Source organism: Triplophysa dalaica, chromosome 1 (assembly GCF_015846415.1).
Source record: "Triplophysa dalaica isolate WHDGS20190420 chromosome 1, ASM1584641v1, whole genome shotgun sequence".
In the NCBI taxonomy this organism is placed as follows: domain Eukaryota; kingdom Metazoa; phylum Chordata; class Actinopteri; order Cypriniformes; family Nemacheilidae; genus Triplophysa; species Triplophysa dalaica.
Window position 1 is genome coordinate 15,394,703 of NC_079542.1, and position 12,981 is coordinate 15,407,683.

Below are 12,981 nucleotides of genomic sequence, written 5' to 3' on the forward strand. Positions count from 1 at the left end.
CCTCAACTTAAGGGAGTCTTTATTCAATCCAATAAAATCCAATGTATTTTTTGTTTTGCCTATGCTTCATTCTTTCCTTTTCAGTGACTAAACCTTGAAATCTCTAGCGAGGTTATTTGGTGAATTGGATGTTTTTCTGTTAATTCTCAGTTCTAAATGAACTTTACTAGACATACTACAATGTTCAACTGATCATAAGTTATGTCTTTATTTCTGGGAAAAGAGAGGCTGACTTTTGTTAATGTGATGTACACGATAACCTAATGATCAGAGGATGTACTTTCTATGCTTGTGTTTTTTAACAGACTTTAAATAGAAACAGAACAATATTACTTGTTTTTTTAAATAAAACAAACAACATGAAAACAAAAGGTTCAGCTCACCATCTACTGAACTGAGGGCATCCTTGGAAGATGTTCTGCTCGCTCCAGATTTGAAATACATTTGTTCGATTCTGGGCTGTGGTGGTTGTCTGAAAGCTCCTGGCAGTTTTTCTATTTTGGTAGCGGGAGCGCGCTGTAGGCTAAAATAACGCAGCTTTCCCTGGGTTTGACCTTTACTGAGATCTTGTGCTCTCAGGGACCCAGCTTGATACTGCTGAAGCTCAGCGAGAGGGACTCCAGTATGATCTTGTTTAAAACCAGTGAAGGATGATCGACCTGAGGGAGGTTGTTCAGCAATCGCTTGGAGATCAGGTCGGGCTTGTGGGAAGGAGATAGGGTGGGCTAGAGGAAGCATCTCTTTGAGCTGGATAAAACTCTTACGATTGGGAAGTGCATTTTCTCTGTACTGAGGCAAAAAAATACACATACAGTACATTTAGTTTAGCACAATCTTAGTTAGTAAAACAGAGATGTTCATATTACCAAAATTATATACAAGGTATCAATGTAAAGAAAAAACATTACCATAAAATATCTTTACCAGTGATAAAATATCATAATAGGCATAACACGAAATGACTTTTGAACATTTATCAGCCTCTCTCAGCATATTGTTCAGCTGAATTTGAGAGATTATAAAAAACAATTAGATTTTCTCCACCCCTGCGGAATGGAAGGCTACACTGACTTTAGAACAGCAGGGTGGGGTTCGATGAACAAACCACCACATGCACATGCTGGTTCCAAAAGCACCACAGGATACTAATGTTCAATAGTGCAGTGAACTTTTCAACTCTCACGACTGTTAACTTCAAGAACATTTGTTTGTTAATGGTGTTTAGATAATAAGTAGTTTCTGCGTTGCATTTTGTGTCCCCTATCCATTTATAAGAAAGCAGAGCACTGGTGAAATGAAATGTTAAATATATGTGCAAAATATCATGAATTCCCACTGCCATGTTTCAACAAGTGCAAAATTTTAAATTTAAAAAGCAAATTTGCACTTTCTATATCTTACACTAGTTGTATCACTATTTGTATACGGTATTCCTTACAAAATGGAAATTTTACATGTTAATGCAATAAAGGTAACAAAATAGAAAAAATATAGTTTTCTTTAAGTGCATTTCACGAAAATTAAATGATATATATGTGATGCGATGGGGGAAAACCCAATTTCGCTATTATTTCGCTTATACCTTGTATGTAACAAAAGTTACAAAAGTCGTGTGAGCGCTATGATTTTCAGGAACGGAATTTGTAGAAAAACAGGTTTAAAGTTAAGTTATGAAAATAAAAGCACAACAGTCAAGCATCACAAGTTAAAGTCACTTTGCAATGGTACAAGACTTACTCTATTAACAATTTAATAAAAAAAAACATTTCCTAGTGTTGAAGTCTATAAAAATACTGAATAAAACCGTTTGAATACCACGAAAGTAAGGAAAATGGTGCTGGGTACACTTAGAGAACGAGAGCTCTTTCAGGAGCGCTAAGAGCACTGCATTCACCACACAAGGACTCTATCAAACATTACAGGCAATAACTAGTAATCAGTGAAGCAAGCTTTATATTGGGCATGGGCATAGTGCATGAGCAGCGGACCTCAGGAATCTGATGAACAGGTTGTGCTGTGGAAAAAACTAACCGGCCACAAGAGTGTGATGTGCATGACACAGATTGCACAACTCTGCAGATCTTCCCCGTGGGAAGAACACCAGGAAAAGAAGAGGCGCCACCTAGTGGCTGGAGCTCTGCCCTGAGTGATCGTGCTTAAGACTGCGAGAGGCAGGTCACTCCGGATCTTGTCGTCCCGTCCAGGAGCCAGACGTGGGGGATCAAGAGGTCTGGTCTAGGGTGCCAGACAATGTCCTTCATCAGGGGAATTGGCCATGGGGGAGTCTTCATCAGAAGCTTCAGCTCTGAGAACCATTTTGATTGGGCCAGATCACCATCGTCGCTCACCGCTCTCGGCTGCGTACGGCTTGGCAGCCGCCGCGGAACGGAAGGCAGACGATGTCATCCAAAAATAACACAGCCATCCGTAACCACAACACCTTGATCAACATATGTTCGCAGTGCAGGCATGCCGTATCAACGAACGCAACTTCAGCATGCTGCGAAACATGTGATGCAGGTATCGTGCCCGTCGGGTTCGAGGACAAGGGGGCCGCATCCAAGATTACAGCGCTGAGACATGCGTGGCAACACGTGCACGCTGTAGGAAATTTCAGCCTCTTTGGAAAATTTGCTTTAATAGACACCTAGGTCCGCTACCAAAATGCCCAGGGGAAGTTGCACACTAGAGGACGAGTCCACTGCTCTGCGTCGTAGAAACTCCAGAAGGGAGATCATAGAGATAACATTCTGCATGTAATGCCTTGGAAGTTCCAAGAACAAAAGGTGAATGAATGCAAAAAATCCCAATATAGCTAAAATTACCTTTGAAGTTGTAAATCAGGGGTACTGTAGCATCCACTCACAAAAGTTAAGTTTTTATATATTTAGGGTGGGACATTTACAAAATATCTCCATGGAATTTTGATTTTTACTTAAAGTTGGGGTGGCTTGTTTGGAAAGGTGCTAACTATAGCCTGCTAGCACTGAAATTAAAATCCCACCCTTCGCCATCCAAAGCGACGCCTCCTCCAAACACATGAATGTATTTCATAAATCCATTTAAAAATAATTCAAACTAAATTCATTAAATTCTTCTCGAAGCATGTACATACCTGTCCAAACAAAAAAGAGCAACCATGGTATCGTCTTTCAGACCCTTTGCCGGTGCTAATTCCAATTTTTCCACTTTCATGATCCAGACGTTTTTTGCGTCACTACTAACTTTCAACAACTAACTTTCGTTTTGTAGATTTTCTTTCCTTTCGGTTCCGCAGGACAGTTTGATGTTGCTGATTGTCCGCCATTCTCCCTACATTGACACTGCGCACATAAGCGAGTGGATGACTTATGATGTCTGCGTGAACAGGGTGCGCAGGGGTATGCAAAATACGTTGGCTGAAAATGTACACATGACCAGTCATAGAGTTGGCCAGAACGTTTTGATTGCATGAACGATTTGAACGTTTTTACGTCCTACGCCTTTCACAGACGATACATAAATATACAAATATTATTTGACCACTATACTTCTTGATCGCTATCAGGATGTAAAGAGATTTCCAACCAGCAAGACAAAAAATGATTCTGGACGGGATCACCCACCCTGCCTTTAATATCCTGAATTTTGGCATAAAAGAAAAATCTATAATTTTGACCTTAAAACTGGTTTAGTGATCCAGGATCACAAATATAATTTACTCTGAGCAATGATATGGGCTAATACCACATTTACACCAATACATTTGTTATGGGTTGTCATAGGTCACATGATATCATTTCACTTCCGGTTCGTGCTTTGGACGGCTTGAATTGTAAAGCAGTGATTGTTCTGCCAAAGTCTCAAAATGCTTGATACACAAGGTAAGTCATGAATTGTTGTTGAATATTATATACCTTCCAAGGAAGCTGTTGCTCTTGAGGACCCTGCTTGTTAGATCCGCCATAAGTAGTCTGGAAACCCAGTTCCTGTAGGTATCTCTGCAGCGTCCTGCGAAGTTCTTCTGTCTGAGCTTTTCTGTCATCACTTGGAATGTCAGTTCTGCTCAAAATACAGTGTTATATATTCACGAACAGATAAACAGTGGTTGTGCCTGTATCAAATTAGGTGTCATTTAAGCCATTGTCACTGCTTAAAGGTGATTACCACTGAGAACGCTGCTTTAAAGAGATTACTTTTTAATCGGTTAACAGAACACAACAACAAAGGTTTTAATAAACATTTATTGTCACAGACACTTAACTCACCTAGAGTTGCCAGTGAAGTATCTTCCCAAAGGAACCTTAGGTAGATGTGAAAGCTCTTTTGATATCACCTCCTGAGTTTTGACATCCTGCCAAGTATAACCTACAAAAAAGGGACAGAAAAAACTACCATCACCATAAATGAACAGGATTATATTCACTCGTAATACATTCTGAATCCCTGACATTTAAAAAGACATTGCAAAAACTCAACAAGAGATAAAACATAAGAAAATCATTGCTTCTAATAAAGACACAAAGCATTACCTCGCCAGATAGTAATTGGCTGTTGATTTTCTAACCTTGTCAATTAATTTATATACTTAATAAAGTAACCAATAGAATATGAACAATATGCGGGCAGTCAGTGTCTGTCATTTATCTGAATTTACCATGAAAAAAGCCAGACTCTGAAAAATGTCAAGAGAAAAATAATGATAGCCAACACTTTCAAACAGAATCCCACGGATAAGAATATTAATTCTGATACATCAAATCCCATCTTGCAAGCAAGCATCATTCTGAAATTGTGTTTGTCCACCTTTCATGCAAATGTCACTAAGGGAAACAGGTATGTGCTGATTGAATGGATGTATGGGAGGACTGGCATCAACCGGCCTCAGAAGCAGAGGAATGGATGAATTCGTAAGCATCTTAAGCCCCTATAGATACGAACTCATTAGCCCTTTACCAGCCTCCAACACTCATTCCCGTTCATTTGTTTTCCTCTAAATCTGATGGGTGGGTGTAGAAAAATGCAAATCTCTTATTTGCATAATGTGTGTCTCAAGTCTCATTTCATTTGTGAAAATGGTTCTTCTTTGCATTTTTCTAATTCAATACGATCTCTTATTTTCATCAGCATAATTTGCATGAAAATATATATTGAAAAGTTTGCTCGAATGTCATAACTTCCTAGTATTTGGATGTTCCCTTTTGGTTTATTGACAAGCGTTGGCATGGACTCAACAAGCGTCAAAATTTGATCCATGTTATCACAGCATGGTTTGATAGCGTTCCAAAGCACATCTTTGGTGTTTTTAATGCAAGTAACAACCCCTTTCGTACAAATGAACTAACTCTGAATTATTTTGCTATTATTCATGGTGTAGAATAAATAGTCTTCATGGATTTTTTGTTACAAAATCTATTTTTGGAAAAAACAGATTTGTATGGAGCTATTTGCACCTGTAAAAATAAAGAGCAAAAAACAGATCATGTGTTTACAATGCATGCGGTTCCAGATCTTAACACAGTTATAGCCTACTGAATCATCTGCCACCATCTGTGGATTGATTCTATACATCACTGCATTGAATGTTGGACAGAAGACAGAAATTCACACATGGGATGCTATGCCTTTTTGAGCACCTAAACAATATAATATTTCAATAATCCAGTAGTATTACATTAAATAAAATATTTTCTCATGTTTATAAAATGGGATCAACATGATAGATAGTAACCCAACAAAACTAAGTAGACTAAAACTAGTAAAGACGGCACCAAAAGGCAACAAACATCGAAACAGAAGACAGAGATGAGAAATTTTAACAGTGTCCAGGACAAGCAGTCACAAAGATGAGAATTCATTTATATGCTGTACTAGATGTAATACGCACAAACACACACTGGGTTGCTCTTTGTTTTACATTTACAGTTTATACATTATAATATTATAATGTCTATTTTTCCCCCAAACCTAACCCTCACACAAAAACTTTCTGCATTATATTTTACAATTTCAAATAAACATAATTGATTGTGATTTATAAGCTGTTTCCCTCATGGGGAACAAAACATTTTAAAAATTAAAGAATTACTACTTTAGGGTTTACCAGAATCACACACACACGTCCATTCTTCCTGTCACCCACGATAGCATCATCCTTCTGCCTCAGCAAGGGTCCACCTCATTAGGTCTTGGATGGAGACTGATATAATGTGCTATTACTAATTAGCAGCCCAGCCATTGATGTTTCTGCTATTAAAAAACTGTGTGTGGATGGGGGGGTTCCCCCATGTTTCCTCACAATTTCAAATAACAGAGTGACAGAGGAAATTCGAGTGCCATGATCTATAAAGATTTTTCCTTTCATTCTTGGATTTGATGAGGTTTTACATTGGTTGCACAGATACACAAAAGTTAATGTGGAACCATCTTCCAATTAGAGATGCTGTCAAACATTGATTGATTCTCTTCAACAAGAATTCTTTAATTCATTATGACAGCACAATAGCAGAGGCGGATGGGCTAGTATCTTTATGAACTAATTTATTTAATTTAGTCGTCTATTTAATTCATTGGGCAATACAGCGTTGAACAGATTTACTTTACCTACACTCTAAAAAATGCTGGGTTATTTGTTTAACCCAACAGCTGGGTTGAGCCTGCTGGGTCATTTTGTTGGGTTATTTTCTTAGTGTTGGGTCATTTTTTGAGTAACCCAAACGCTGGGTTACCAGTCTGGTCCAATTGAGTGACAGTTGAGAGAGTAAACCCCTCCCACTCCTCTACGCATCAGACAAACTTTACCTTCGCGGGCATTTTGATCCACTTCATCTAGGAAAGCTGTTATTCGGAGAATAAAAGGTATGTTTTACGAGTTTTTAATGTATAAAACTATTACTGTAAAAAAGTATGCAAAATTCGGCTGTTCGCATTAGGTTTGAAAGTAACGTCTAGCTTCGTTAGCTTTGGATAGCTAGTCTGTAACGTTATGCCCACGTTGTTCTAATTTAGAGCTTTTTAATCATTTAAACTTCCTTTTTGGTGAACATTTCCTCTGAAATGTGTGACTTGTGTGAGGAATTTAGTTCAGTAACTTACGCAACTTGATATTAGTTTAAGGTCGACACGAGAGCGTCGTGTCAAAAGCAAACATCCAGCTCATTTTTTTTTATAAATACCGCTAATGTTCGGTGACGGAACTTAGATTTAAGAGTCTTTTAGACGAGAATGTTGTTGTTAAGAACTCAAATACGTGATTTATATATAAACATAACGCCTCTTTGAGATTTTGTTAAGACGCTGTCGGAGGTGTGAGCTTCAGGCTGTCAGCGGTCGTGTCTCCGTGGAGAGCAGCTCTATCTCGGCCATTGCCTCGGGAATAGCCGCTGGCTCTTATAACGTTAGTGGTTAACAATGCGATATAGTTAATTTTGGGTATATGAGACGAACAATTGTTGCTCTTTTTAGACTTAAACTTATTCCCGAGTGTGTCGAATTAGTGAAGGGTTGTTTTAACGTTTATAATATTATTTTTTAAGACTGTATTTCGCTTTCTGTACTAGATCCCACTCTTCTTTTTCCCCCCACTGACAGGTTGCAGAATAACAGCTAATATTAATGGATCATTCTATTCAAGAGAATGTCAACTGGAACGTGGATGTTTTCATAACAGGCTTAAAGGTAAACATTATTTAGGTAAAATGTTAATGTACTTCTTTATATGTTTATTATAATCCATTGTGCTCTGGGTTGGCCAGTTTCCTTACATTCTTCTCTTGTCTCTTTTCTTGTCTCTTTATAGATGAACAAATTGATAAAGAAACCCTCCTGCTGGACATCCACTTCCAAAAGTGCACACCACACTGTTGTCTACAACTCCTAGGAAAAGAATCCTCTTAAGTAAGACTGCTCCGTGGATATGTCAGGTTAAGAAGTGCTGAAACCGAAAGAACTAACACTATTTAAAATGTTTTGTGAGTTTATATGAAGAGGAATGTTACGGTGTCCCTTTTTCACATCCATAACGCTTGTTTATTTCTTTTTTTATAGAAAACTTGTGCATAGACTTATATTTTAACATATAAATGCGGTTCTATTAACAAGGGTTTAGTAAAATACTTTTTATAGCGTTTTGAAGTGTTAAGTTGTCTAACTATTTATATTTACTTGTGCCACTTTAATAACCTTGTTAAATGTTTATGTTAAAAAAAATCTAAACTAATGTAATTTATTGAAATTAATGTTCTTTAAATATGTATAAACATACATTTCATCAAAGTGTTTTATATGCCATTTTATTGTTCATTGAGCATAACATATTGCATGTTTTTATGAATTCCTTTTGTCTTGCATTTTGATCCTTAATAAAACTATTGATTCTTACTGATGCCTCGAGTATTTTGAGTATGATGCCTGTGATTTTGTTATTATTATTTTTAAACATTTCGGGTTTGTTTTAAACCATCAATGTAATTTTTAAGCAAAAGTTGATTTAAATAAAACAACCCAGCATGTTGGGTCAAAGATTTAACCCAACTGGCTGGGTTAAAATAACCCAACGCTGGGTTTGTCCATATTTGACCCAATGTTGGGTTACCAAAATAACCCAAATTGGGTTATTTTAACCCAGCCTTTTTTTAGAGTGTATAATCATCGCACAGTTTAAAGTAAAGTCAGCAGACAAACCATCACTAGACTATTAATTTCAGAATGACCATTTATTAGCAGGTTAAAATATGCAATTTTGTTCAATTGTGACTCTTTGAACAGCAGATCATTTTCTTAGTTTCCACATGTCAGTTTTTACCAACGCAATTATGACAAATGTTTATCTAAACCTCTGCTTCCTATATGTAAACATCACACAAGCCTGATTTACTGTACAGTTGAAGCAACCACGGCAGAAAATGGTCAACAGTGAAAACGCTGCAGTTACTGTGAGCTGTTTACTACTAGTCGAACATCTGTTTAGCGCAGCATTTAGGAATTCCTCAAGAGAGAGCTTCTGGACAGATTAAGACTGTCTGGTGGTCTTAAGCGATGCGCCTACAAAATGATGTGAACTTTGCTGCAAACGAACAGATGCGAAAAGATAGTGAAATAATTTGATATTCTAACAGATCCTCTACGGAGCAGCGGACTGCCGAGTGCTCAGTAGAAGCTGTTGACATTTGCTTTACTAAACACCACTTAAAAAAGACATTCCCTAAAACCTATTGCCTATATGTAACTTGTATGTGTCAGCAAGCTATGAATTGTGTTCTCAGTTTATTTTTCTGTGTAAATACAGTTTCTGTAAATATGCAAACAGACAATTAAAAATTTGTACCAGGACACATGACCTTTGCTGTATTAAAGCACTGACGCCACAAATTAGCAACACCATGTAATTGAGTTCTACGATGTAATGATGCAGTTTTTTGCAATGTTGGTTTACCAGGTATTTTTTTGAGAATACGTTTTGTATGTTCAAATAAAATGACTTGTTTTTTTATATTTTGGAGTGCTTAAGAAAATTGCAGGCAGAAATCTAAACTGTTTTACTCACTCACTGCTCTGATTTCAGTCAGACAGAGATGATTTTTCATAGTCTACATTTTTAGTGGACACAAGGTCTTAGAGTTAATCCAATGGGTGTTTTAATACTGCTTTCTTTTGGTTGTTATGCATATCATTCAGTTACACTTAGCTCCACGTAACAGCTTTTGTTATGATCGTGCAACTCACCACAGTATTGAAAATAAATAATATTTATTTTAAATATTTAAAATAATAAACTTATATACTACATAGGAAAATAAATAATATGCCTATGACCTGTCTGTGCAACCACACAGGTGTCACTGGGGTTTTAGCAGATATATGTACTACTATACTACCTTTAAATTCTTTTTGTGTTCCCTGCTCTTCACCTCTTCTCTCAGTCTTTCTTCTCTCTGCTGGACATGGGAGTATGTTGCTATAATGCACATGTCAGGCTAAATCAGTTTGCTTCACTAAGCTTCTGTTTGAACATGCTGTTTCTACCTGTATGATGGTAAGGACAGAGGTCAATGATAAACCCGAAGGGCCATGTTACACAGCAATACATGCCTCATGGCACAAGTGTATGTTCATAAGCCTTGTGTTACCTGAATATCCACCCCCCCATCCCCCCCAGAACACATATCACGTTTATATTAAATAAATCTGCACATTTAGACCAGTTCTGGCAAACAAACATTCACCAAAATATATTAGATATTGCATCAACATGTTTTGTTTTGTTTTGTTTATAAACTATGAAAGGAAAAAAAATCACAATTATATTTTCAAATACAGAGCTACAAAATAAACAGTATATTATCATAAAGCTTAATTGACTTAAATGACTCTAAATCACATTTAGCTTGATGTAACTCAAACATCCAGCTGAGTATTGTTTTCACAAAACAAATACATTTAAATGAGTTCAGCGCTATTATACTTGTCTTGTCATAAAAGTCCAGTCATAAAATCCTTCTTAATACTTCAACTCCATCTCACTCTTTTCAACTAGCTTCCTATTAAACTGTCTGTCACGTCCTATCTGTCCTTCTCTGTTCATTAAAAGCCTCCATCTCTAGGACAGTGATACCTGACCAGTGGTACATTTATACCAGGGAGAACAATAATTCATGATTTAAAGATTTTGCTTTGTTAAACATAATTTAAAATCATAATTTTTATTTTATAAGTATTGGGGATGTCAAATGACTAACGTAATGTCATTTTTTGTAATTAGAAGCCAAACACATTTACGTTATAGGAAAAACAAAATAATGGGCATACGTTCTGCCAATATGTAAAAAATTACAATTGTAGACCAATATGTGCACAAACACTGTAGCCTATATAAAGAATTAATAAATAAAAACTCTAAAGGACATTTACAGAAAAGTACTAGAGCATCTTACCGAGTGGATCATGGGTTGTAAGCTAGCGGCAACCTTCCGGTCTCTTTCTCGAATCCAACACGGAATTAACTTAAACTGAAATTCATTGACTTGGCTGCTAGAGACTGGCTAAAGGATGAAGATGGTGACGGCAGACTTCGACCATTTTAGGCTTCAGAATTGCTCTTCACAAACCTACGGGTGATGTTTAATACGTTCTATGGTTGAAAGCAAGACACAAGACATAAGACAGTTAAAGGGATAGTTCACCCGAAAAAGAAAATTCCGTCACTATTTACACCCTCTTGTCATTTCAAACCTATATGACTTTCTTTCTTGCGCTGAACACCAAAAAATATATTTTGAAGAATGTTGTTAACCGAACATCAATGCCACCAATTCACTTGCATTGGTTTTGTGTCCATATTACAGAAGTGATTGGTTGTCTGCGCTGTTCGGTTATCAACTTTCTTCCAAATATCTTCTTCTGCGTTCTGCGGAAGAAAGAAAGTGGGTGAGTAAATTATGACAGAATTTAGATTTTTGCTTGAACTATCCTTTTAACAATAATGCTCAAAATGTACATTTAATAAGGTTTCAATGAATAGGTTCTAGAGTCTGATGGAGCTGTCAAACACATTTGAGAAACAGTCGCTCCAAAAAAATGTCATGTTCATTTTTGTACCGATACACTGATCATTTTTGAAGACCAAGTTGGCCGAAGAACATCTAAAGACAATGAAATAGAGGCCAGCTCACAGCAGGGAGGGCTGACAGGTGTCTTGATGGACCTGTATGACAAAGAGGGAGCATTCTCACAGTTCCGTCAATGGTATCGATCTAATGACATTGTGCCGGGTGTGCGAAGACTCTACAAATTGCGCGATTTCTTCAGCTATTCTAGATGTGCGATAAAGAGAATTGTGAGTCGATGTTATTGATGTTATCTATCTAACGGCCTATCTACCTCTCTGCCTCACTCTTGCTCATGTGAGGAGGAATGCGGAAGGTCTGCTAAAGGGTTTTGGAAGACTGACAAAGGGTGCTGTGATGGTTGAGAGGTAGACGGGTTCACTTATCTCTGATACTCGCAAACAAAAACATACGCTACAAAATGTTTCATAGACACACACACCAAGACATACAGGGTAAATGGCCACGGGAAAAAGATAAGATAACTGCAGACATTATATGGTTCACACATTTCTGTCTGCTGAACTTGGCACACAAAAAAAAACACACAGGGCACACAACATAAACACAACCATTCGCCCTCAGATGAATGCACACAAGGGATCGTGAAATCTGACGACATTTGAGAGCTCTCCCGCAAACCGCTCTAAAATTAAAATAAAAAAACAGCATGTCAATCAAAAAGCCAAGGTTTCAGACACCATCTGCATCCAAAAAGAAAAAAAGGAAAGCGAGAGGAAGCCGAACACAGCCTCTCATCCGTCTGATCCCCTTCTCTTTATTTGGCTTGGGTAATTGGAGTAAGTCGGCCATCTCTTTTGCTCTCTAATATTCATTACCATGTTGGTAATTCACCCAAAGACGGTTGTGTGCCTTCCACGCCTTTCAACTCTCATTCATGCCTGTTTGAAAAGATCAAGCTCTCTACAGCCTATTAAAGGCTCAGATCCTTCAACAACACTGAATGGACCATGCTGCCCCCACATGGCTATGATGGAGAATGACGAAAGCAAGCAAGCAATAAAATGACAAATTAAAATTAATGAAAAGAATTGCTATGGTTATGGAAGTAGGTCCTAATGTCTCTTATCTGGGGGAGCAAATTATATTTTTGAAGGCTTTTTGAATTGTTTTATTACTCGATGAATGAGATTTATCTTTATACCATATGCTTTTTTATGAAACACAGCCCAACAATCAAGGCCCTTAAAAGACAAATTTAACTATTCATAATTAAGAGCATTTAAATTGAGTTCAGATGATCAAATATATAATGTTGATGGAAGGCAATAAACAAAGCTTATGAAAAAGTATTTGTAAAAAACTGTCAAACGCATCAACCCAATGTGCATAACTACTTCAACAAATCCACAACTTCAACAATCCCAGTTTGTTGTCA

At 37.2% G+C, this 12,981-nt stretch overlaps 1 protein-coding gene across 3 annotated transcripts in view; it reads right to left on the reverse strand.

Annotated features, from left to right (window-relative positions):
- Positions 1-12,981, reverse strand: part of ptprn2 (protein tyrosine phosphatase receptor type N2) — a 146,234-nt gene that overhangs the window by 108,616 nt on the left and 24,637 nt on the right. For all 3 annotated transcript variants that reach the window (XM_056746981.1, XM_056746967.1, XM_056746975.1), the window contains exons 4-6: positions 4,248-4,347; positions 3,897-4,041; positions 384-789 (exon numbers count right to left, since the gene is read on the reverse strand). In XM_056746981.1, the coding sequence (XP_056602959.1) occupies positions 384-789; positions 3,897-4,041; positions 4,248-4,347 (651 nt within the window). The remainder of the gene's footprint in view (positions 1-383; positions 790-3,896; positions 4,042-4,247; positions 4,348-12,981) is intronic.